Source organism: Argentina silus (genome assembly GCF_951799395.1).
Source record: "Argentina silus genome assembly, chromosome: Y".
In the NCBI taxonomy this organism is placed as follows: Eukaryota; Metazoa; Chordata; class Actinopteri; order Argentiniformes; family Argentinidae; genus Argentina; species Argentina silus.
This window is the reverse complement of record NC_139654.1, coordinates 51,826,187-51,851,936: the sequence shown is the minus strand read 5'-3', so window position 1 is coordinate 51,851,936 and position 25,750 is coordinate 51,826,187. Positions and strand designations below refer to the sequence as shown.

At 44.0% G+C, this 25,750-nt stretch overlaps 2 protein-coding genes across 2 annotated transcripts; both read left to right on the top strand.

The window, feature by feature from the left end:
- Nucleotides 1-4,683: 4,683 nt before the first annotated feature.
- On the top strand, nucleotides 4,684-11,870 carry nptxrb (neuronal pentraxin receptor b; the record flags this gene model as incomplete). Its single annotated transcript, XM_083697034.1, has 5 exons — nucleotides 4,684-5,400; nucleotides 6,725-7,043; nucleotides 7,689-7,930; nucleotides 8,077-8,256; nucleotides 11,640-11,870. 5 exons carry the CDS (start codon nucleotides 4,684-4,686, stop codon nucleotides 11,868-11,870), a joined length of 1,689 nt encoding a protein of 562 aa, XP_083553160.1.
- Nucleotides 11,871-17,754: 5,884 nt separating this feature from the next.
- Nucleotides 17,755-25,160, top strand: LOC310823771 (dynein axonemal light chain 4-like). The gene is made up of 4 exons (XM_083696623.1): nucleotides 17,755-17,850; nucleotides 18,127-18,210; nucleotides 18,578-18,661; nucleotides 23,665-25,160. The coding sequence occupies exons 2-4, from the start codon at nucleotides 18,139-18,141 to the stop codon at nucleotides 23,827-23,829; spliced, it is 321 nt and encodes a 106-aa protein (XP_083552749.1). The 5' UTR covers nucleotides 17,755-17,850; nucleotides 18,127-18,138; the 3' UTR covers nucleotides 23,830-25,160.
- The last annotated feature ends 590 nt before the right edge of the window (nucleotides 25,161-25,750 follow it).

Below are 25,750 nucleotides of genomic sequence, written 5' to 3'. Positions count from 1 at the left end.
AGATTCTCAGCTTTTATTTGATGGTATTTGTGTACATATTGGTTTCACCATTCAGAAATTAAACCACTTTTTATGCATACTCCCCCTTTTTCAGAGTACCCAAATGTTATGCGACAGATTAATCAAATCAAAAAGCAGTCATGTTTAATATTGGAATATATTACTATATTTAATATTGGTGGACAATTCTTTGCATGCAATAACTGCCTGAAGTCTGTGACCCATTGACCCCACCAGACGCTGGGTATCTTCTCTGGTGAAGCTCTGCCAGGCCTGTACTGCAGCCATCTTCAGTTGTTGTTTGTTTCTAGGTCTTTTTTGTTAAAATAATAACAATAATAAAAATGCATTTATTTTGTATAGCGCTTTTCTCTGTCCTGAAAGACACTACATTCCATGGAGAGAATAAGAATGAAATAAAAAAAATAAAAAAAAGTAAAACAAAAGCAAAATCTTATCAGGAAAGGAAATGCATGTTCAATTGGATTTAAATATGAAGATTGACTTTTCCAGTTGCTATGGCAGTATGGTTTGGGTCATTGTTTTACTGTATGATGTAGCGCCATCCAATGAATTTGGTTTGCTTGCACTCGAGCAGACAAGATGTTTCTGTACAGTTCAGAATACATACATAATACATAGTACAGTACAGAATACATACTTCCATCAGCAGTTACAATCATCAGTTGAGACAAGTTAGCAAGTTCTAGTGGCAGCTATACATGCCCAAATCTAACACCCCCTTCACCATGTTTCAGCTCATAAAATACCTGAGTATCTGACTGGACACAGCATTCATTCATTCTACACCCATATCAATAACCTTCAAGAAAAGATCAAGTCCAGATGAGGTGGTATGCTGTAAATCTTGTGCAGATCCTTTTTTCTCCCAACTTTCTTATTGCAGTCACTCTGATCCATGATCACATTCATCTTATCTGTCCACAATACTTTTTTCCAGACCTCTGCAGGCTTTTTAGGTACTTTTTAGCAAACTGTAACCTGACTATCCTTTTTGAGGATAACTAGTGGTTTGCACCTTGCATTGAAGCCTCTGTAGTTCTGCTGGTGACGTGTTCTGTGGATGGTAGTCTCTGACACATTCAAACCTACCTCATGGAGAGTGTTCCTGATCCCGTTTTTTTTTTTTTCTTAATTATGGTGAACATTCTCTGGTCATCCACTGTGGAAGTCTTTCTTGGCCTACCAGCCCGTTTGCGGTTGCTGAGCTCACCAGTGCATTTCTTTAATGATGTTCCAAACTGTTGATTTTGGCAAGCCTAAGGTGTTGGCTATGTTTCAAAGCCTAGAATCAATACTACACATTGACAGCTCTCTTATGCCTGCACAAATTATGTGACGGAACACACCTGACTTACCAGAAACACCTGTCAAGCCAATTGTCCTCTTACTTTTGGGTACCCTAAAATAGGGTAGACAATGCATAAAAAGTGTTGTGATTTCTGAATGGTGAAACAAATATGTACACAAATACCATCAAATAAAAGCTGGGAATAGCTACTTTAACCTCATAGTAATTGTTTGATTTTTGTTGAGCCAAAAGAAGAAAAAATGCGTCACTGTCCCATTACTTACGCAGGGCACTGTATATTGTGCAACCCTAGTATATACTGTAAAATACTTGGCGGGACTAATGGGGATATATGTACATTCATATTCAGTTGTTTCAAGTCACATAAATTCAATACCATAATACAATAGAACAAGTGGCCTGATTGGATCAATACAATAACCAGCTGCACCCTTATGTAAGAAAACAAAAGGTTAATGTAAGGTTACGTCTGTAACCACTGTTCCCTGAAGAAAGACGGGGATTCCTCAGACTGGCCAACGGCCTTCACAGCCGTGGCTTCACAGCCGTGGCTTCACAGGCGTGTCTGTCGATGAGAGCGATCCCCCATAACAATGTTGTATCTGGTTTACCCACTGAAGGGTAAATGTTCTGTGTGTGTAAACCAGTTTAGTTGGTTAAACTCATTCCTCAAGTTGAAATACCCCCACCAGTAATATCCAATTGCTCGCTTTTTCATTTGTGCAGCTGGTTAAAGCGGTGTTTCAGGAGGGTGGTCTTGTAATCTTGATCCCTTTGTAAGTACACATTCTTTATTTTTATTTTTTTATTTCACCTTTATTTATTCAGGTAAGTAAATTAAGTACAAATTCTTATTTACAATGACCACCTGTCAAGGAGCAAGCGCAGCTAGTATAACATAAACATAAGTTACAGTAACAAGAACATATAAACAACAGTAGCAAATACTCATATTAATACTCTAATATCCAGTCAATAACAGGCAGCTTTCAGAGGCAAATCACCTAGAGTTGTTAGTTATGGACTCTGACAGTTTATTTTTAAGTACCAATGGAAACATAAGTGCTTAATTTCACTGTTTTTTGGAGGATGGTCCAGTCTCTAGTGGCAGAGAATTGAAAAGCATTCTGACCTTTTAATTCTGAAGATACTGTGTGTCCAGGTTGATGTAATTGCTGTTGGTGTTAATACGTGTTAGTGAGCTGAGATAAAGGAGGGTCTTGCAGAGGAGGGATTTGGATATGAGTGTGAGCCAGTGGGTTTGACGTCGGATATGTAGGGATGGCCAGTTGATGGATGAGTCATGGTGGCAGAGTTTAGAACGGGGCCCTGGTGATGAAGCATTTGACCGAGTGATACAGTACAGTACATCCAGCTTGTTGAGGGCAACTTTGAGGGCAATTCTGTAGATGACATCTCCATAATCCCAAATATTGAGGATTGTCATTTGGACCAGGGTGTATGTAGTATTTAAAGTGTGTGAATGCAGATTTGTTCTGGTTGAGGAAACCTATTCTGGACTTGATCTTTGCTTGAAGGTTATTGATATGAGTGTGGAATGTTAATGCTGTGTCCAGTCAGATACTTAGGTATTTCATGAGCTGACAGATTCCAGGGTGGTCCCATCTAATGAGTAGATGTGAATGGCAGATACAAACATTTAAATCTCTTTTAAATGCCACATCAATTATTGTTCTGTTGTTTAGGGAAATGCAATGGCATCCATAACTCAAAGAGACCATTTGCAAACTGTGATTTTCATTTAGTTTCCCTCCGCAAGTGGAATGGGCTCTCATTCCGGGTAAACAATGTGGAAGACATGGCATTTCACATAGTAAAAATAAACCTGGAGACAGTTTATCAACACGACAACCTTGAAAAGTTAAGGTTTATAGCAAAATTGTTAGCAGCGTGTAAGCTTACCTGAGTGAAAATCCTTTTTATTTTATTTTTACATTTGTGGCATTTAGCAGACGCCTTTATCCAAAGCGACTTACAACAAATAGGAGAAATATGGATCTTCCTTGAGGCTCCACAGTCCCAGAGGAGGTGCGTAAACAACAAGCGCTGCAGATTGTTGTGTGCTGCTGTAACCATAAACCTTACTATGATTTTACATCTGAACTCATTGTTTAGGGCCAGTGGCTTTAGCAAGCCGTCTCGGGTTACTTTTAGCTGCAACAAGTGGTGGGCCAGCCAATTCACAACTGCGGAGGGCAGCTTTAAAAACAGACCACTCTCCTACACAGAACAGAACCAAGGTCCAGACCCAGGTCAGAGCTGGGTAGGAGAGCTTTTAGTGGTAAATGCATGGAATACTCTGCAATTCTTTCAATTCATGTGTAAAAGAGTTGTGTGTGACTCACAGAGGCCGAATAATATTGGAAAGAGTAAAACATGTGACAACCAGACCTGGTCTCCCCCAATTCTTGACTGAAGTTAACTGAATTTAATAAAAACAAAAAAAATTTATAATAAGTGGCACTTCAATTCTTGAATTTAATTTAAAATCATATCATTAATTGGTGGAATTGAAAAAAACTCTCACACTCCTTCCGACTCCCTCTCCTCTTTCCTCTTCTTCTGCTTTCCCCTTTTCTCCTCTTCTAACTTCCATCCTTCCCTTTTTCTTTCCCATTTCTACTGGGCATGTGGGACCAGGCGAGGAGGGTGGGTGCAGATGCCATATGATGTTGTTTTCCTCTTCGTCACACACATGCACGCACGCACGCAGGCCAACACACACACACACACACACACACACACACACACACACACACACACACACACACACACACACACACACACACACACATAGATAGGTCTGGTCAGATACTAGTTGCAGTAACCTTGGCGTTAATATGGTGTTCATCATGATGTTGTTTGTGTCCAACTCTGAGTGACGCATCCCACACCCTCCCCTATCCACCCTCCTCTCTACACCCTCCTCTCTCCGCCTACTCTCACGGTCCCCATAGTAACTACGGAGGAGAGCAGCTTAGCAACACAGAGAGAAGAATACCGTCTATCGGCGGATGGAGTGAGCGGTCTGGTGCTACATTCATTTGACATTTTTCATTTGGTAAGGACGTGTTTGCCATCCGCCGACAGTCATTCTGTGGCTAAAAGCCATTTTCTGGGTGATAAAATTTGCCAGGAAAAGTACCAGGTGGACAAAAATCCATCATCCGATATCGAAGAGCGGATTATAAAATGGTTGAGTGATGTTGGCGAGCCTATAGACAAACCCTATGCATGTGTTTCAGATTCTGATTTAAAAGACGGTTCGATCTTATATCTCCAATTAAAACAATCTTCTTCGTGAATCGATCGCTCTGATCGCTCTTGCAATGAAGTTTATCGTGATGTTGGTTGGTGCGGGAAGCCTGGCCTTCCTCGGCGCGGTCATCTGCATCATCGCCAGTGTGTACCCTCGTAAGGACGGGGCCGCGCCCCAAGCATTGGCCGACAACGGGACGCTGACCTCCCAGACCCTGCTGCAGCCTTTCGCCCCCGGCTCCGTAGCGCACGCCGGTCCGCTGGGCGCTCTCCACGGTGCTGAATCCTACGAGGGAAGAGGCGGTCTGGGGATGGGCTTGGAAGCTCCCACTCTCAACGAGCTCAGCCCGGGCGAAGTGACCGGCGCTGGGGCGCCGAAACAGTTTAGCTTCAGTCGGCTTATCTGCACCCCGATCCCCGTCGGAGAATGTAAGCCCAAGAGTCTCAAACAGCAGGCGGACGACCCGTCGCTCTTTGGAGACGAGGACTGGAGTTACCTCCGCACCACCGCCGACGAGCTACGGCAAACGGTCGTTCAACAGAACGACCAGATTCTGATGGACCAGCGGACCATCCGAGAGTTGACGGGAAAGCTGTCCGAATGCGAGAGCGGCCTGGAAGAGAGGGGTCTCGACGAGCGGAGCCTCGGGGTCTGGGCGGGCAATCGCCGCCTTATGGTCGGGGACGACGTGAGCTCGTCGGCTGCAGTGCAGCTGCAGACAGCACGGGCCGTAGAGGAGCTGGAAAGGGCCATTCTCAACCTGAAAGATCGCATCGAGAAACTAGAGGTGAGCTGGGTGAATATTAGGTCTAGTAGGCTAGCGGAGAGGTAGACAGTAGACGTATAGCTTCAAATAATGCAATGCAACAATTTGTAACAAGTTGTCATTGCCTGTCTCCCCATATGCACTTGGTGTCTGGGAGCACTATTTTGCCTGTAAGTGTATAGGTGCTATATAGCGGCATGTGTGTGCCTATAGTTCGGCTTTCTGTATATCTTGATTGATCTCCAATTGGTAAATATTAATCAAGATATACAGAAAGCTTATTATAGATCTCCAATATGATGAACAGTCTAAACACGGTGAAGCAGAGAAAGCCCTACGATCTGACTCTGAGAACTGTTTTTGGCTTCTTGCCACCAAAATGAAGGATTATATGTTAGTAAATGCCGCAAATAATCACACAAAGGGAAAATGTTAACCTTTATTTGAAGCAACACAAACAACAGACATGAACACAATCTAAATAAGAACCGAACGTGACATATAGCCGGCAGGGTGTATATCACGCCAACGAGCTAGTATCCCAAAATGACAATGAGTAACATCAACCTGGGAATGTACTGACGTAAGGGTCCTGACTCCCCACTTCTTCCCTCACTCCACCGCCCCCCCCCCCCCCCCCCCCATCTCATCCACCCATCCATCCAAGTTAGAAACGACCCACTTCCCCACTCATCATTATCGCTCCCCTCTCACCTGCTGCTTCTCCCCTGTGTGCCTTATCTCCACATCCGGGGGAGATGGTGGGGGAGGAATGATGGGGGAGGGGGGTTAGACACATAAATAAAATATGTGATGATGCTGCCTTGAGAGAGGAGAGACCTTTACATGTAAGCCATCAAACTATAGCTGAGGTTTGTGTGTGCTGTGCTCTGCTGTGTTATGCTGTGTGTGTGTGTGTGTGTGTGTGTGTGTGTGTGTGTGTGTGTGTGTGTGTGTGTGTGTGTGTGTGTGCACGTGTGTGTGTGTGTGTGTGTGTGTGTGTGTGTGTGTGTGTGTGTGTGTGTGTGTGTCCATTTAGTGGGAATTTATATCTGTCCCAATCAGCTCCACGTGGCAACTCTCCCTAATCTTTATAATGCCTCCTGCCATTTTTTCTTTCTCATCCCCCTCTTCCATGCTCACGCTCACACTGACCTCTTACTCCTTTCTTCCTACCCTCTCCTTCCGTTAACTTTCTTTCCCTCTCTCTTTCTTTCTCTCTTCTCTTCTTCACTCTCACTTTTTCTTTTTCTTTTCTCTCTCTTATTCTTTGTCTACCTCATTCCCTCATTCCCTCCCCCCTCTTCTTTACTAATCCCTCCTCCCTCTCTCTCTCCTCTCACAGTCAGAGATTGGCCCAGCTGCTCTGAACCTCACAGAGCCAACTGTAAGTCCCGAGGGTGGTGGTGTGGGTGTGAAGGGGGCAGCAGCAGGGGTTGTCTCCGGTCCTCATGGCCCCCCTGGCCCCCCTGCCGCCCCCGCCCCTGGCTTCCCTGGGGGAAAGGGCCCCTGGAGGGTGGAGGACCTGGAGGGCGAGCTGGAGAGGAAGATTAAGATTCTGGAGAAGGAGAGGAAAACTCTGAGGAAGGACACGCAGAGTCACCATCAGAAGATAGACCAGGGCATCGACACACTGCACCACCGCATCACCGAACTGGAACAGAGTGAGTGGGGCTCATGTATGTGTGTGTGTGTGTGTGTGTGTGGGGGGGGGGGTCCAGAATATACCTAATTGTGTAGATAACGCTCTTAGAAATCCAATCTATACACTTTGTCACCTCATGGTCATTGTTGCACTATTATACTGCATTGCATTGTTGACTATTTGATTATTGATTGCTGCATTGTTGAGGAGCTAGCATGGCCGAAGCATTTCATTGTATCGTCTACGGCTGTATTATAGGTACATGACAAATAAACTTTGATTTGATTTTGATTTGACGTAACAGATATTTGTAAGCTGTGTAAAAAAGCAGGGGCTCATTGTAAGTCAAACAAAAAAGTTGTTCTCAACAGAGCTTCAAGCGTACCACATGACTTTAATATTCAAAGCCTTCTGCATTTATTTCAGCTACTGTCATTCTTTACTTGTTGCAACCTAAGAAACAACTTAGGAGGACAGATGCAACATATAATTCATGTTCATGATTAGAGAAATACACCACTGAGCCACAAAGGCTGGTATTCTCTTGGGGAACTGTATTTTATACCTTAAGGAAATGAAATGTCTTATGTCACTAGAGGACGTTTTCTGGGACTCTGAGCACAGTGGGTGGACTCCCTGTACATTGAAATGTCTTCATCTTCAGGTCTGACCGACTACAACTTCCCCGACGGTTACGTTCTCTCCTTCCCCATGCGGACCAACTACATGTACGGCCTGGTGAGGAGAGAGATGCCTGAGATGTACGCTTTCACCGCCTGCGTGTGGCTCAAGGCTAAAGAAGGCGGCATCGGCACCCCCTTCTCCTACTCCGTCCCTGGGCAGCCCAACGAGCTGGTCCTCCTCCAGGGTGTCCACAACCCCGTGGAGCTGCTCATCAATGACAAGGTAGGGAGACAGGATCAGGGATGTTGTGGAAAAGAAAAATGTCAATCACTTCTAACATATGAAGTCATAGTGTTCTGTTTGTTCCTTGATTCATTAAACATCGATAACGTCTTATTCTTTGTTTCACTACCCTCACTCACCTGTAGGTGGCGCAGCTGCCCCTGTCCCTGCCCCAGGGGGTGTGGCAGCACATCTGTGTGAGCTGGACCCTGAGGGACGGGGTGTGGAAGGCCTACCAGGGGGGCAAGCTGAAGGGCCGGGGCGAGGGATTGGCTGCCTGGCATCCAATCAAGCCCGGAGGAGTGCTCATTCTGGGGCAGGAACAGGTGAGGGGGGTTGAGAGGTGGAGGGGTGGAGGGGTTGAGGGGTGGAGGTGGAGGGATGGAGAGCTAGAGGGGTTGAGGGGTGGAGGGATGGAGAGGTAGAGGGGTTGAGAGGTAGAGGACTGGAGGGATGGAGAGGTAGAGGGGTGGAGAGGTGGAGGGATTGAGGAGTGGAGAGATAGAGAGGCGGAGGTAAGGGGGGGAGGGTCTCTAATGACTGGTTTGTATGCATTGTTGGGCACATATAGTAATACTGTATTTTACAGTATTTTACAGGATAACACGAGTGATGTTTCATTACCGTAGAGCCTCCAAAACACATCCAAAACACCCAAAAGCATAATCATCCTTCACACCTACTTGTGGAGCCCATCACCCCTTCATAAAAGTAGAGGCATTAGTTCCATTAGTGGCATTTCCTGCCTCTGGGATTTGAGGAGCAAAACCTTACTTGGGGGTTTTGGGGGATCTCTTGCTTGCTGCACTTTGCCCCTTGACTCAACATGAGATTCAACCTGCGTGCATAAAACAGTGAATGAATACACTGCTCAGTAACCACTTTCGCTGGTAGCATGTTCTAAGCCGATGTGATCAGCCCTGTCAGGGTTTTGCTACTACTATCCAAAGTGTGCCATCTCAGCTGTCACCACATTACACAGATTGAGCATCGCGTCCTCTCCAGACATTCTAACAGCTAATAAACCTCTCCTGGATGGCCCTGTTTCCTCATCACATCCATCTGTTACTGACAGCTGGGCATGACTACTTTCATCAATGTAGGAGGGTCTACCCATTCTTGACAGAGCAGTTGTTCAATTACAGGAACGTAAAGACACTGCCTTCATCATGTGACTTTCAATATGAATAAGGGCATTACCATTCATAATCACATAACGCTGTATGTCCCCTATCTGGAGGCATGAGCTCTCAGGGAGGCAGGAACAATACCGTCTCTGACCACTACAATACTGGGTCAGTGTTGTAAACTTTTCTATTCGTCTGAAAATCTCAGCGCTCTGTGTATTCTATATATCTGTATATTCTCTCATATTTCTTGACAAATTAATGTATTTTTCAACTTTTTGAAGAGGCACTGCCTCCCTTGCCTCTTCGTACCACACGCCACTGGTTCCAATATATATACACTCACAAACACTTTTTTAGAAACACTATACTAATACTGGGTAGGGCCTCCCTTTGCTCTCAAAACAGCCTCAGTTCTTCGTGGCATTGATTCCATGTTGGAAGATGTTGGAAACATTCCTTTGAGATTCTGGTCCATGATGACATGATTGCATCACGCAATTCCTGCAGATTTTTCAGGTGCATTTTCAAGCTGTGAATCTCCCCTTCTACCACATCCCAAAGGTGTTCTATTGGATTCAGGTCCGGTGACTGGGAAGGCCACTGAAGAACACTGAACTCATTGTCATGTACATGAAACCAGTTTGAGACGAATTTTGCTTTGCGACATGGTGCATTATCATGCTGGAAGTAGCCATTAGAAGATGGGTAAATTGTGGCCATAAAGGGATGCACATGGCAACAATACTCAAATAGGCTGTGGCATTCAAGCCAAAGTGTGCCAAGAAAACATTCCGAACACCATTACACCATCTCCACCATGAGAAGGTTAACATTGTTCCTAATAAAGTGCTCCCCCGTAAGTGTATATACAGTGTGGGAAATAATTATTTGATCCCCTGCTGATTTTGTTAGTTTGCCCGATTACAAAGAAATGAGCGGTCTATAATTTTTATGGTACTTTTATTTTAACAAATAGAGACAGAATATCAACAAAGAAGTCCAGAAAAAACACATTATATAAAGTTATAAATGAATTTGCATTTGATCGAAGGAAATAAGTATTTGATCCCCAAGCAAAACATGACTTAGTACTTGGTGGAGAAACCCTTGCTGGCAAGCACAGAAGTCAGACGTTTCTTATAGTTGGTCACCAGGTTTGCACACATCTCAGGAGGGATTTTGGTCCACTCCTCTTTACAGATCTTCTCCAAATCCTGAAGGTTTCAAGGCTTTTGCTTGGCAACTCGAAGCTTCAGCTCCCTCCACAGATTTTCTATAGGATTAAGGTCTGGAGACTAGCTAGGCCACTCCATGACCTTAGTGTGCTTCTTCTTGAGCCACTCCTTTGTTGCCTTGGCTGTATGTTTTGGGTCATTGTCATGCTGGAAGACCCATCCACGGCCCATCCTCAGTGCTCTGGCTGAGGGAAGGAGGTTCTCGTCCAAGATCTTATGGTACATTGCCCCGTCCATTGGCCCCTCAATGCAGTGAAGTCGTCCTGTACCCTTAGCAGAGAAACAACCCCAAAGCATAATGTTTCCACTTCCGTGTTTGACGGTGGGGATGGTGTTCTTGGGATTGTAGCATTCAGCATTTCTTTCCCTCCAAACACGAAGAGTCTTTTTTATGCCAAAGAGTTCAATTTTGGTCTCATCTGACCACATTACCTTCTCCCAAGCCTTCTCTGAATCATTTAGGTGTTCATTGGCAAACTTCAGATGGACCTGTACATGTGCCTTCTTGAGCAGGGGGACCTTGCGGGCACTGCAGGATTTCAATCCGTTACGGTGTAGTGTGTTACCAATGGTTTTCTTGGTGACTGTGGTCCCAGCTGCCTTGAGATCATTACCAAGCTCCTCCCGTGTAGTTCTGGGCTGATCCCTCACCCTTCTCATGATCATCCTTACCCCACGAGGCAAGATCTTGCATGGAGCTCCAGGCCGAGGGCGATTGATGGTTATTTTGTATTTCTTCCATTTTCTAATAATTGCACCAACAGTTGTCTCCTTCTCACCAAGCTTCTTGCTGATGGTCTTGTAGCCCATTCCAGCCTTGTGCAGGTCTACAACTCTTACCCTGATGTCCTTTGAATGTTCTTTGGTCTTGCCCATGGTGGTGGAGAGGTTGGAATGGAAGAGATTGATTCTATTGACAGGTGTCTTTTATACCCATAACAAGCAGAGATTAGGAGTACTTTTCCTAAAGTGACAGGACTAATCTGTGTGCCTCATGGGCATATAACCGGTCTGTATGAGCCAGAATTCTTGCTGGTTTGTAGGGGATCAAATACTTATTTCCTTCGATCAAATGCAAATTAATTTATAACTTTATATAATGTGTTTTTTCTGGACTTTTTTGTTGATATTCTGTCTCTATTTGTTAAAATAAAAGTACCATAAAAATTATAGACCGCTCATTTCTTTGTAATCGGGCAAACTAACAAAATCAGCAGGGGATCAAATAATTATTTCCCCCACTGTATATATTGGAATATATATCACTCCTGGCTGCTCTTGTCTTGAAATATGACCCATATCCCAACGTGGCAGCACAGTAAGGTTGTGTTTTGCTGTGTTTAGGACACCCTGGGCGGTCGTTTTGATGCCTCCCAAGCCCTGGTGGGAGAGTTGTCCCAGTTCAACCTTTGGGACCGGCTCCTGAAGCCCGCAGAGGTGGCCGCCCTGGCCGACTGCAGCTCTACCGCACTGGGCACCGTGGCCCCCTGGACCGACCGTGACGTGGAGGTCTACGGAGGGGCCACCAAGGAGCCTGTGGACCCCTGCGCCCAGCACTCCAGCCCCAAACAGTGAAGAGAGATGGGGGTCGAAGTGTATGTCTGTTTTTAGGGGTGCTGCCTCTTAGAGAAGGGGTTTACGGTGGGTTTTTGGAAGGTGGGAATGAAGGCTGGTATGATGGATTGCGGGCGAAGGTGAGTTGGTTAGGAGCAGTATAGGTGTTTTTTTCTAGATGTCCACACTGAGTGTTCTTCTACAGTTCTACACAGTGCAACTTGTACAGAACATGACAGCAAACTCACTTATAAGGGGAGATAGTGTCTGAATCAACGTTCGGCACTTCTGAGTTGATTTTTGGAAGCAGTAGTTAAAGGTGCACTCTGTAACTTTAAGTTCCAGTGGTGGCCCCTGTACTTGTTTCTAACCAGAGGCTGTGGGTCTTTGCGAATGTAACCGGTATTTCTTTTTGTTTGCCAAATGTGTGTTTCTATGTGGCACCCTGCGTTGCCACTGAGGAAAGGAAATGAAACTAGAGTGTTTAGTGTTCCAGAGCTTTGTCTTTGTATGCTCTGATGCTTGTGTTTTTCTTTGAATGGTGATTTTGTTTTTTTAAATGACACCGGTTCATGTTGCGACATGTATCGCTGTATTTCTTTTAAGTTAAGTTAGTTTTTGTTTTTTTTACCGCACATTATGTTGATTTCTTGCAGAGATGGTTGTGGTAACACCGTATTGTTCTGTGTATGTGTATTACGTAGTTAAACGTCTGTCCTGTGCCAGATTTGTACAACCAACTCTCCTTACTTTTACTCACAAAAACCTCTCACAAAGTTGCTATTGTATAACGCAATGTTATGGGTTGTTATGTATTGTTATGGGGACGTTGCGCTTAATAGTGCAAGTCATGTGGCTTTTGGTATGTACAGTGCATTTAAGCCAGCTTGATTTCAAAGATACAATTAGATACTCAAAACTATGAACAATCTTGGTGAATTAGAGTGATTTCTGACCTGTTTCTATATCCTATGAATGTTATGTTATATATCTGATTGAACTAACTGTATGCATGAGCAACGCATTTTCAGTGAAGAGGTCAGATTTCTAATATTTCGAAGAAAATAATCCAAATTGTAAAAATATTGAAGATACTGTAGTTGTAGCTGTTACCATACAATCCTCACTGTGAACCACACCTCACATGAATGATTAATGAGCTCTTTTAACCTCACAAAACTTAACAATTGGACTTTAAGGCAGTGGAATTCAGCTGAAAGAGCACTGAAGATTATTATTGTGCATTGCCCCTGGAACACAACAACTGCATTCCCCTCACCATTGATATATTACAGTCATTAAGTGCCTGTCTGGGTATACACACCCCAAAACAATGTCAAACGTCTTTTTATCTTCCTCTTCCTTTCTTTCGCTTTCTCTTTTCTTTATTTTCTGCTAATGGTGATGTCATTGTTGTGCTTGTTCACATTTGCACCTCCGTGGATCTTCTATGATATCGTAAAATATGTGGATGAAAAGAAATAAAATGGTGATGATATCAAATATTGCTGGCAACATGATAGTCATCTTATTGTTGCTCTTCTTTCTCACCCTCTCACTCTCTAAGTTACAATTTAGACTAGGAGGAATGAGACACATACACACACATACATACACAAACATAATAAATACATTTGGGTTGGCAGTAAAGCATTACATTTAAAGAAGCCAAAACATGTCAAAGGTCCTGCAGATGCCGGACTTGCCGTCACACAGGTTCAACTAACCAGAACAGCTGACACAGAGCAATATTTTGCCAGTTGCTTGGCTTTCTTCTTTGGGAGGCTTGCAATTTGCAGGCCGTGTACAGTCAGGTTGTGCACATGTCAAAAGCTACTAATTAAAACCATTAGCTAACGCCTAAAACTAAGGGAACTAATTGCCCAAGGGCTGGTATTTAAACAGTTTTGTAGAAAAGGATTTTCTACAGATCAAAGGATCAGCTTATAGTCGTGTGTGTGTGTGTGTGTGTGTGTGTGTGTGTGTGTGTGTGTGTGTGTGTGTGTGTGTGTGTGTGTGCGAGAGAGAGAGTATGTAGCTTATTGTCCCTCCTCTCTCTAACCCTTTTTACTCTCAGATTACATATACATATATACACACAAATCCACACACACACACACACACACACACACACACACACACACACACACACACACACACACACACACACACACACACACACACACACACACACCAACACACACATAGATAGGTCTGGTCAGATACTAGTTGCAGACTAACACACCGTGGAGACTCAACATGAATTTGTTTGTCTCAAGCTGAAGACATTTCATTCTCAAGTCTTGCAATCTTAGCCTTGTAACATTTTGAAAAGTGTTTCTTATGATTCTCAATGTATGTGTTGCCCAGATCCCTGAGATAGACAGTTTAAAAGCTTTATTGTCAATTTTTTAGGTTAAAATGTGAATTAGTATTCGGTTTCCATGGCTTACAACAAAACAACACACATCACACACAGAATACAACGGAGCTCTGGTTTAACATCCCTCCTGCTGTTGTCCCGCAACTTGGAACATCCAACTGGGCAACTGCCTGCCCACTCGATCCTCTCCTTTCAACCCTTTGTCCAAACCAGGGGAGGCTGGTGGAGGTAGAAATCAGAGGACAGGCTCATTGTAACACATGGAATAAAACGAGTAATGGTATCAAACACAAGCTTGTCCTCCGATTCTTTCCTCCATCCACTTCCCCAGCTCCAGACGGACTCTGGCGGTTCCCTTCCATCCCTAACCGTCCTACTCAACCCCTCCTACGCTGTGATGGGAAACCAGGTCCTGAACGATGTTGGCATTTCAACCCCTTTACTGTACATTTCCTCCATGAAAAGTATATGTCCACGACTTTTACATCTCAAAGAATTGTGTAACAGGACAAATAACCCTAGAATCCACAGGAGTAAAAAAAAAAAAAAACAGACAGCTTGATCTTTGACAGCATCCTGTTACTGTTATCATATTCATAGCCGAAGGCAGGTATAATACGTTGTGAAGTAGAGATGTCTGTGCTAGCAGTTCCGTGTGTTTATACAGATTTGTGACTGCTGCTACGCCCACACAACTGAACTGTGCTCTGGTTCCCACTTCTTGCATTGTCTGTCTGTCTGTCTGTCTGTCTGCCTGCCTGCCTGCCTGCCTGTCTGCCTGCCTGCCTGCCTGTCTGTCTGTCTGTCTGTCTGTCTGTCTGTCTGTCTGTCTGTCTGTCTGTCTGCCTGTCTGCCTGCCTGCCTGTCTGCCACTCTTATGATCCTCGAGCTTCTCATAGCTAGTTTTCTGACTTTCTTATTTTCATATGAGTCACAAGATTGAGCCAAAAGCTTGTAAAAAGACATGAAAGTGAGGGAGTCTCTGGCTTTAACCCAGCTACATGATGGAGTTGTGAAGTAGTCACTCACACTCACACACCTCATTGTTGGTGGCAAACTTCTCGCAGGCAGTGACACACAGCTCCATGGCCTCTACTCTCATCTCCTCTGGCATATCTGTGTGCTGGAGAGGGAAACAATACTGATATGAGACTTCTGAGACCTATTCTAATGAATGTCTGTCACTACATACTTTCTAGTCATTGTTATGTTTTCTAAAATGTTCTGTCTACCTGTTCTGTCTGTCTCTCTGTCCAATAGCCTGTGCTGTGGCTCTCACTAACCACCATTTTATCTATTACATCTGGTTAGGGTATTACCAGCATCATATGATGTTGTTGGTCCTCTCCCTCCCCTCCTGAATAAAATATGTGTCTTAATTACCTATCACTCTGCTTGGGAACCTGTTGGCCTCACCCCTGTCTTCACCCCTATCTTCACCCCTGTCTTCACCCCTGTCTTCACCCCTATCTTCACCCCTGTCTTCACCCCTGTCTTCACCCCTGTCCTCACCCCTGTCTTCACCCCTGTCTTCACCCCTGTCTTCACCCCTATCTTCACCCCTGTCTTCACCCCTGTCTTCACCCCTATCTTCACCCCTGTCTTCACCCCTGTCTTCACCCCTGTCCTCACCCCTGTCTTCACCCCTGTCCTCACCCCTGTCTTCACCCCTGTCTTCACCCCTGTCTTCACCCCTGTCTTCACCCCTATCTTCACCCCTGTCTTCACCCCTGTCTTCACCCCTATCTTCACCCCTGTCTTCACCCCTGTCTTCACCCCTGTCCTCACCCCTGTCTTCACCCCTGTCTTCACCCCTGTCTTCACCCCTGTCTTCACCCCTGTCTTCACCCCTATCTTCACCCCTGTCTTCACCCCTATCTTCACCCCTGTCTTCACCCCTGTCTTCAGTGTTCTCACCATGAATATTGATATTTGAGTCATCGACTCTCCGTTTTCTCTTTTAACCTTTTCTCTCATCCTCCATTGTTTTGTTCTTTCAAACACTAGTCATCCATCTGACTTCTGCACTTTTCTTTATGTTTATTCTCTCCTTTATGCTGTCCTCTATTTCCCTTCCTTTCCCTTCCCTTCTGATTTACCTGCTCCTCTTTTCTTCCCTCTCTCCCTTTAACATTTTGTCACAAACTGGTTTTCTTGGTCAAAACAGCATGTATTTCATGGTTGTAATGTGAGTCAGCCCCCCTCTGCAGAGATGATCAATGTCTTTGTCAAGTTCTCCACTGAAGGCAATGAGTATTTACCTTTCCTCCTCTCCATCACTCCTCTTCTCCTCTCTCCAGCTGGTATCTCTGCTGTCATTCTTTACACTTTCCCATCTGTCAAACACCTCTCATTCTCTCTCTCCTTGTTGTCTCTTTCTTCATATCTCTCCCTCTCCCTCTCCCTCTCCCACTTCAAGTGGATGAGGATTGAGCATGGTTAGTCCATCAAATCTTCTTACCTTAATGGGCTTATAAACAGATGATAAACAGATGGTTTGAGTCACCTTTTCACTCAGAAAGTGATCACACATACACACACACACACACACACACACACACACACACACACACACACACACACACACATGTGACGTATTTTTCGTTATTTTTCCTGTGAGGTAACTTATTTTTGCGACTTTTCAATGTGATATTGGATTATCATTTCATACATCTAACCGAGTCACCAACTCATGTCATAACCTCAGGTTCACTCAGGCAGATAGAAACCCAACGAACCCATGTCAATCCATTCTCTAATGTAGGCCTAATCTGCAACCATTCATTAACTAATGACTCATTGTCTCTTTCAGACAACTTACCCTACTGAAAAACTGAGAAGGACATATACAGTACAGTAGGTATATGTTATAATATCCCTTTCATTGCATCTCCCAGATTCAACAGAATGAAATAGGAGAGATTTCTGTTTGTCCATCTCTCCAGAAATGAATAATCCCTATAATCCAGATCTGATTCACACACTAAACGCTCAACTAATTTTCTGTTCTCTGATGTCGATGCCTTTTTGTAAAACAAGAGCGCCGTAATGACTTAGTGCCTAAAAGAGGGCATAAGACACATGTCTACTCAGCCCGGCCGAGGGCCACGGAACTAACATGATCTATTTGATGCTTGTGTGCAGATGATTTTTTTTTAGGACAGAATATTTGGGCCAAAACTACCTGGGGATTTCACCCAAACAGATGTGCCAGCTGTACAATATAGGTCAGACATAAATCAGGGCCCAGGCCAAGCAAGAGATGATACTGTCCTTGCTCCAGTCTGCTGATGAAACTATCATTCACATATGCAACAGTCGGGCATTTAGTGTACATGTTTAGCCGCCGGAAGATTGTACATATCACATTTTACTATATTCATCCATACGAAAAATCTATCATAAATGGCATATTTAATTAAATTAACAAAATGATTCCAGCAATGACAAGCATTTACAAAATATTAAGCGAATGGATCCCTTGGGTCGTAAAGTCTGCCGTCAAACAGACGTTGTTATGGACAACGAGGGCGAAGGGACTGCGCTTGTTGCTATGGTTGAAATGTCTCCTTAACAACCGGGCTGAAAGTGGACGAAACTTCTGTTTTGTCGCAAACGGTGCGTAAATTGCAGTTGCTATAGTGTATGTTGACATAGTGCCATAATCTGAGCCAATGCATCATTATTTGATGTGATAATTCAAGGGAATTTTAGCTGATACCGGCAAGCCAGCCAGCTAGCTAAGGTTTGCTAGCATGGTAGCTATTGTAGCTAGCTACAAGCTAACGTTGTTATGTGTGGCTGATAGCTAACTACACTATCGGCAGTTGATTAGTAAGTAAGTAAGTAAGCAAGCAAACTAGCTAGCTGACATGCTGTGTTTTTCTTTTGCAGCTGTGAAGGGGGATGGCAGAGACGGCAGAAAGCAAGAAAGACGAGGCAGACTACAAAAGGCTCCACAGCTTTCCTCTTATAAGGGTAATGTGTGTGGATGGGTGGGTGGGTGTCTCTCTCTCTCTCTCTCTCTCTCTCTCTCTCTCTCTCTCTCTCTCTCTCTCTCTGTGTGTGTGTGTGTGTGTGTGTGTGTGTGTGTGTGTGTGTGTGTGTGTGTGTGTGTGTGTCTGTCTGTCTGTCTGTCTGTCTGTCTGTCTGTCTGTCTGTCTGTCTGTCTGTCTGTCTGTCTATCTGTCTGTCTGTCTGTCTGCCTGCCTGCCTGCCTGTCTGTCTGTATGTGTGTGTGCTTGGTAGAGGGAGGGCATTTAGCAAGGATGCGAGAGTATGTAGTGACAGACATTTATTAGAATAGTTCTCAGACGTCTCATATCAGTATTGTTTCCCTCTTCAGCACACAGATATGCCAGAGGAGATGAGAGTAGAGGCCATGGAGCTGTGTGTCACTGCCTGCGAGAAGTTTGCCACCAACAATGAGGTGTGTGAGTGTGAGTGCGTACTTCACAACAGCATCATGTAGCTGGGTTAAAGCCAGAGACTCCCTCACTTTCTTGTCTTTTTAGAAGCTTGAACCACTCTACTTTCCAATTAATTGTAAAGAGCCATGCCGTGTTTTTTTGCTTGATAAGATAGATAGATAGATTGATATGTACTTTATTGATCCCCAAGGGGAAATTAAGGCATTGCAGCAGCTCACATCACAAACAACAACACAATAAAGTGACAATAGCATAATAGAATACAATAGACATCTGAAACATTATATACAGTCAAGTATGATTTAACATCCCCCAGCCTGACTCTGATCACCCTGATCGAGCCAGCCGGAGGAGGAGTTATTATTGCGGCAGGCAGAAAATATCTCCTATAACGCTCCTTAGTGCAACATGGTTGTAATAATCTGTTGCTAAAGGAGCCTCTCTGCGCTGCCACAGTGTCATGTAGGGGATGCGAGGGATCCATGATGGCCAGGAGTTTGGTCCTCATCCTCCTATTGGCCACCTCCTCCACAGTGTCCAGGGTGACACCGACAACAGAACCGGCTTTCCTAATAAGCTTGTTCAGCCACTTGGTGTCACCTTCCTTGATGCTGCCCCCCCAGCATACCACCGTGTACAGCACTGCACTGGCCATCACTGACTGGTAGAACATATTCAGCAGTGTCCTGCACACCAAAGGACCTGAGCCTCCTCAGGAGATAAAGCCGGCTCTGGCCCCTCTTGTACAGGACATCTGTGTTACCAGTCCAGTCCAGTTTATTGTCCAGGTGCACCCCCAGGTACTTGTAACTCTGGACCACCTCCACATTCTCTCCCTGGATGGAAACAGGAGACAGGGGGACCCTAGTACTCCTAAAGTGCACCACCATCTGCTTTGTCTTGCTGATGGTGGTTCTACTCACACCACTCAACAAAACTGTCCACCAGTCCTCTGGACTCGGTCTCCTGGCCTCCACTGACACATCCCACAATAGCAGAATCGTCCAAGAACTTCTGCAGATGGCAAGTATCCGTGTTGTGCCTGAAGTCGGAAGTATAGATGGTCAAGAGGAAGGGAGCCAGAACTGTCCCCTGGGGGGTGCACCACCCAGTCTGACACACATCCCTGCAGCCGTACAAACTGTAGCCTGTTGGTCAGGTAGTTTGTAATCCAGGAAACAATGGGGAGTCCAAAGGGCAACAAAGGGCTGTATGGTGTTAAATGCCCTGGAGAAGTCAAAGAACATGACCCTCACAGAGCTGCCAGCCTTATCTAAATGGGAGTGAGCTCTGTGTAGCAGGTAGATGATGGCAAGGATGTCTTCACCAGGGGCCTCATGTGTGCTAGCACCAGTCTTTCCATGGTCTTCATGATGTGGGATGTCAAGGCTACCAGTCTATAGTCATTCAGAATACTGGGGTTCCTTTTCTTTGGTATCGGTACCAGGCAAGATGTTTTCCACATTGATGATACCTTTTCAGGTTAAAGAGGTACTGGAGTACTCCAGACAGCTGGTCCAGCAGACTTTGAGCAGCCTCGAGCTCACACTGTAAGGGCCTGCAGCCTTCCTGGTGCGGAGTTTCCCCAGCTCTCTCTTCACCTGAGCCTTACTGATGAAAACACTGGAGCAGGCGGTGGGTGGGAGGGTCGTTGGCTGTGGCAGTGGTGTCGATTGGCCCTGTCCAGATCTCCAGCCATTTGCGGGTCGCTAACTTGCTTGATCTTCCTCACACTGCTCCACACCTCTCTTGTGTTGTTGTCCTGCAGGTTGTTATCCATCTTCCGCCTGTAGGTGTCCCTGCTCTCCTTCAGCTTCTCCTTGAGCTTCCTCTGCACCCGCTTCAGTTCTTCCTAACTACTGTCTCCCGGGAATTTAGGCTCTGTACAGAACCCCCGACCAACCCTCAGATAACAGGTTATGGATCCTCAGCCTGAGGGGTCTTACCCTGTCAGATGCTGACTGGTCCTATGTAGGTTGGTGTCGATTTGATTCACTCCGCTGTTAACGGTCTACATCCCATAGTTCCTCCCATATCTTCCTCTACCCACCTCAGCTGCACTGAAAAATCACCCCAAACCTAAAAACTGTACACCGAAGTGGGTAGTCTCTATGGTTAACGACCGCTCTAATCTGATATGAGTGCCAGTTGGTGTGGTTGCGGATAAAGGGTTTATCAGTAAGGATAATTTAGTCAAAGGAGGTAATAAGGGGCCAGATATAACCCTTCAGATCCTAAGATGTATTATGCGCAGTAGTCTATAATATTTTATGTTACCAGGAGGAGGTAAAAAGGCTTATGAGGGATGGAATGACTAAAAATATTTAAAAAATAATAATAATAATAATAATACAAAAATAAAAATTAATAATTAAAATTGAGAAAACTGTTCCTTTAAATGCAGGTTAAATTCTTTAATGATGGCTTAAAACATTGCAGCATTACAGGCAGAGTGATTAAATGGTAAAATGCTAGTATTCAAAAATGATAAAAATTAGAAAAGAATAAAACCTATCAGTCTGTCCCTACTCTGCCTGTGAAATTTAGAGAAGTCCCAGTTTCACTTGGCCCGAGCGTAGCCGGTTCCTCTATCCGCCAGAGCTGTTGTTATGCAAACAAAAGTCCGCCAAGGTCCTCCGTTGTGCTAGTGTGGCGAGGCCGACAGTCAGAATTCAATCAGAGTGTGAGCTCCGGACAAGGAGATCTGCTAGAGTATGAAGGCTCCAGTTTCCACTTCGGGGTGGTTTTCAGCACACTCAGTCCTGCTCCGGTCCTTCAGGTGTTACGCTCCACAGCGGGGAATGACCGTTGTACTGCTCCAGGGAGCTCTTTTTATAATTTGCAATGGGGCTTTCCTTTACCCCCACCCTTTCTTATCTAATTCATTTCATCAGGCATAGAATTCGATCTAGTTCTCAGTCAAGCATAGAATTCGATCTAATTCATTACATCACCCTGAGTTCGCACCCATGCTTAGTCATGGGCATAAGGGCACCTGTTGTTATGTCTACTAGACATACTTATCACTCTCCTGCTCAAACATGGACTCAAGGCCACTTTTTATTGTGGACTTCTGCAATCCTACTCTATTTTTGTGCCATACTAATCTAGGCCTTTCTCAAAGTTAACATTTAGTACATATGGTATACAATTAACATTAGCACACATGATTAGCCTACTTCAGTAATCATCCCTGAGTAAGAATTATACAGTCAAACATTAATGCATTTGGTTGCCTACTTCAGTATCAGTTAAACCGTTATCACTACGAGGTCCAACCAGATATGTTGACCCGGAGTCATACACTACCTTTATAATTTATTTTATTCAGTTTTGCCTTTTGCACATATTTGAACTCATTTATCATTAACCAATTATATATATTTGACTCAACTTATCATTAATCAGTTACACACATTTGAATCAACTTATCAGTTACACACATTTGAATCAACTTATCAGTTACACACATTTGAATCAACTTATCATTAATCAGTTACACACATTTGAATCAACTTATCATTTATAAGCAGTAATGCAGTTTACACCTATTTTAATCAACTTATCATTCATATGTAGTTATGCAGTTGCACCTATTTGAAGGATAGATCAAAGATAAAATGTGTTTCAGGAACATCCGCAGCCGCAGTGTCCCTCGTCAGGTTGGGCCCCCAGCTGCTAAACTTTTTCTCTTTCTAGCAGTGTCATGGTGATTCACCAAGATTGCTCTCAAACCTCGGGCCAATCCTGCTGTGCTTAACTGGGTAACGTTGGGAATGGTGTTTAGGCCGGGAAAAGGCCATACTAATCTCGCCCTCGGCGACACTACCTACTAACTAACTACTTCCTAATAACTCAGTTATTAGTTATAACGTTTTAGGAACTGTCCAGGAGGAAATTCCTGTAAGTCAAAACTCAAATAAAACATTCAAAAATTATCTAATCCCATAGAAATAGGACTGTTTTTAAAGAAAAAAAAGTGTAATTGTAAGCCTTTATGAATGCATAATAGAGGTTGCCATACCCTGTATGGTTTAATTCCAGAGAGCTGTCTATGAAATCTAGTGAATTCATGAGGCGATTCTCAACACATGCATAACAATGATTATTCACAATAGTGTTTAACAATAATAATTACACTGTAATATGAGCACTGTAAAGTGTATCTCACATTAACTAAAAAGACTGCAGAGCATTTATGGAGCCGTATGCTTGCTAATGTTAGTGCTAGCTAGCGAATATTAGTGCTAGCTAGATAGTGGGTATGCAATTCACTTTTTGGTCTACCAGTCAAGGTGTCTAAATTTTTTTTAACCAATATTAAGGCAAAGATATAAAAAAAAACACATTAGCATGACTTCTGACGCATTGAAAATGATGGATGTTACGCTTGTTTTCTATCTCACACGGTCGCGTGTAAGTTGCTACCTCGTACTGTCGGGTGTAGTTGAATTTGACTGTGTTGCTTTATTTAGGTTGTAACCAGAGGCGAGGTTGTAACTACGAAAGCTCATAGGGTTTGTTTGAAAGTCAGGGGAAGTCAGGGGGTCCTCTGTGGCTCAGTTGGTAGAGCATGGCGCTAACAACGCTAAGGTTGTGGGTTCGATTCCTGCTGGGACCATCTATACTGAAATGTATGCACTCACTGCAATGTAAGCCGCTTTGGAGAAAAGCGTCAGCTAAATAGCGAATATGTATGTCAGCTAAATGGCGAATATGTAGGAGAAGCATGAGTGAGATGCGCAGCAGTTCCACTCAGCTGGAGGAGGCAGGAGCAGCGGGAGTGTTGTCACAAATGTTGAATCCATAGCTTGCTGTTGGATATTTTGTTATGCCGGATGATGCAGCTAGATTTTCCTGAGATGTTACTTATGGAATGGCTCAATCTCAAAGACTGTTGTTGCTGTAAGACCATCTCTCTCTCTCTCTCTCTCTCTCTCTCTCTCTCTCTCTCTCTCTCTCTCTCTTCTCATCCCCATCCCCCTCTCTGTCACTCTCTCAGAATGCAGCGAAGATGATAAAGGAGTCGATGGATAAGAAGTTTGGTAGCTCGTGGCATGTAGTGATCGGGGAAGGCTTTGGCTTCGAGGTGACACACGAGGTCAAGAACCTGCTCTACATGTTCTTCGGAGGGAGCCTGGCTGTGTGTGTGTGGAAGTGCTCTTAGCATCTCTTTATTTCTCTCTTGGTCTCTCTCTCGCTCTCTCTCTCTCTCTCTCTCTCTCTCTCTCTCTCTCTCTCTCTCTCTCTCTCTCTCTCTCTCTCTCTCTCTCAGTCTCTATTCAAATCAATACATCCCTAAGCTACTAACTGTATTGGAGAAAAAATGTGTGTGCCTATGTGCAGGGTCTCCAATGGCCTTAACCCATTTTTTTCAGGGACTGTGCGTGTGTGTGCGTGTGAGTGTGTGTGCTGGACACACACCTTTTTGATAACATGTTTTCCACCCTCATCAATCTGGGCAGATTTTGTGTAAACATGAAAAGCCGTGCCACTCTCTCTCTTTGTTTCTTATGTACTTTCATGTTACATGTTTTCCCCCATTCTCTTCCCTCACCATTCTCAGTCTTTTTCTAATATTTTCAATATTTTATAATAATTGTAGGTATGTGTAAATACTGTGATGCATTTTAGTTGTTTTTTTTTAAGGTAATGTCTCAATGTTGTTAAGGCCCCCAGAAACCAAGAGTCAATACAAGTCAGGCAGGGGTGTAATGATTCCTGGGTATCCACCATGTCGGTTGGTACAGCCCCTCAGTAAAGGGTTAGGGTTAGGGGATGTGTTTGGTTCCCCACATGTCTACAACATTTCCGTAAGTTCTCAGTTTTATCAACAAGCTCAACATTCTATTCTACGTGTATTCGTAGACTGAAACTAATTCACACAATGTGATTCATTGTACAGCTCGCTGAAAACAATGCTGTCCATTTCACATGACAGACGCAGCTGCCGTTTGGCTGAAAAACTATTTTGGCGGCTTCCTTTGAACATGTGCTCCTTCAATTCCCACTGTAACCTTGATGGATGAGTTGCTTCAACAACAGAGATTGGCAGAGGGATACTATTTCACTTTGTTTTTGCTAACTAAGTCAACAAAGTTATAGGACGTTGAACTGAGTCGTGAACAGAACCATGACCGAAGTAAGAACTGAATTGTGGCCTTAGTGAACCGTTACACTCCTAAATATGTCTGCTTTTGACTTACAGTATTTGTACTAATACCCTCATTAATATATGCCTGTTGGCTCCAGACTGTATGTGCTATTGGAAGGTAGCTGTTGGGATGATTGAATCACGTCGCTCATTAATGATAAAATATTCAAACATATAGATTGACGTGAGGCCAGACAGGTTGACATGACAACAAGCCTAATAGCACAAACAGTGAATAAATATCACCTCATGGTAATATTAGTCATGTGATGAATGTCAAAGTTGGTGCAAGTTTTAATGGCCACATGGAGTAGGCCTGTATTTGAAATTAATTGATTGTATAATAAAATTTGAATTGTACTGAAAAGTGAACTTGTTTGTCTCTTAACTGCGTTTTGTTATACGTTTTTACCCTCATCGTACTAAAGTCTAAAGCCTTGACATTTTCACTGTGCAATCTTCTCTCTCTTTCCCAAACTTAACAACACATTCAGTACCTGGCGACTTCTCTGTCTTCTCCTCTCACTTCTTTACATTAGAACATTATGAGGTAAGGAGAGATGGGAAGAAGGATCAATGACCAATGGGAAATATGCTTTTAGGGTTATAAAAAGTAATTACAGAACACCTACTAATGCTGTAGGAACATGGCTGTGGTATCTAGTTGCCAGACACATTAACATTATTACAGTATGAAAATGTCAAAATGATCTATATTGGATTGCTAGCCGGCCTCTCTAACCTCCAGGAATAGGTGATGTCCGACGAGCAGAAGAGGACAAAAGAGAAGCAGATATTCTAGAGGAGAGTAAAGGCTGGTTTTGATTTTGCGAGAGGAAAAGAGGCAGATGTTATTCAGAGGATGAAGCAACAGGCAGGTTTGGTTAGAGGAGTGGAAGGAGGGAGGGATGAGAGTTTGGCAGATTTAAGCAAC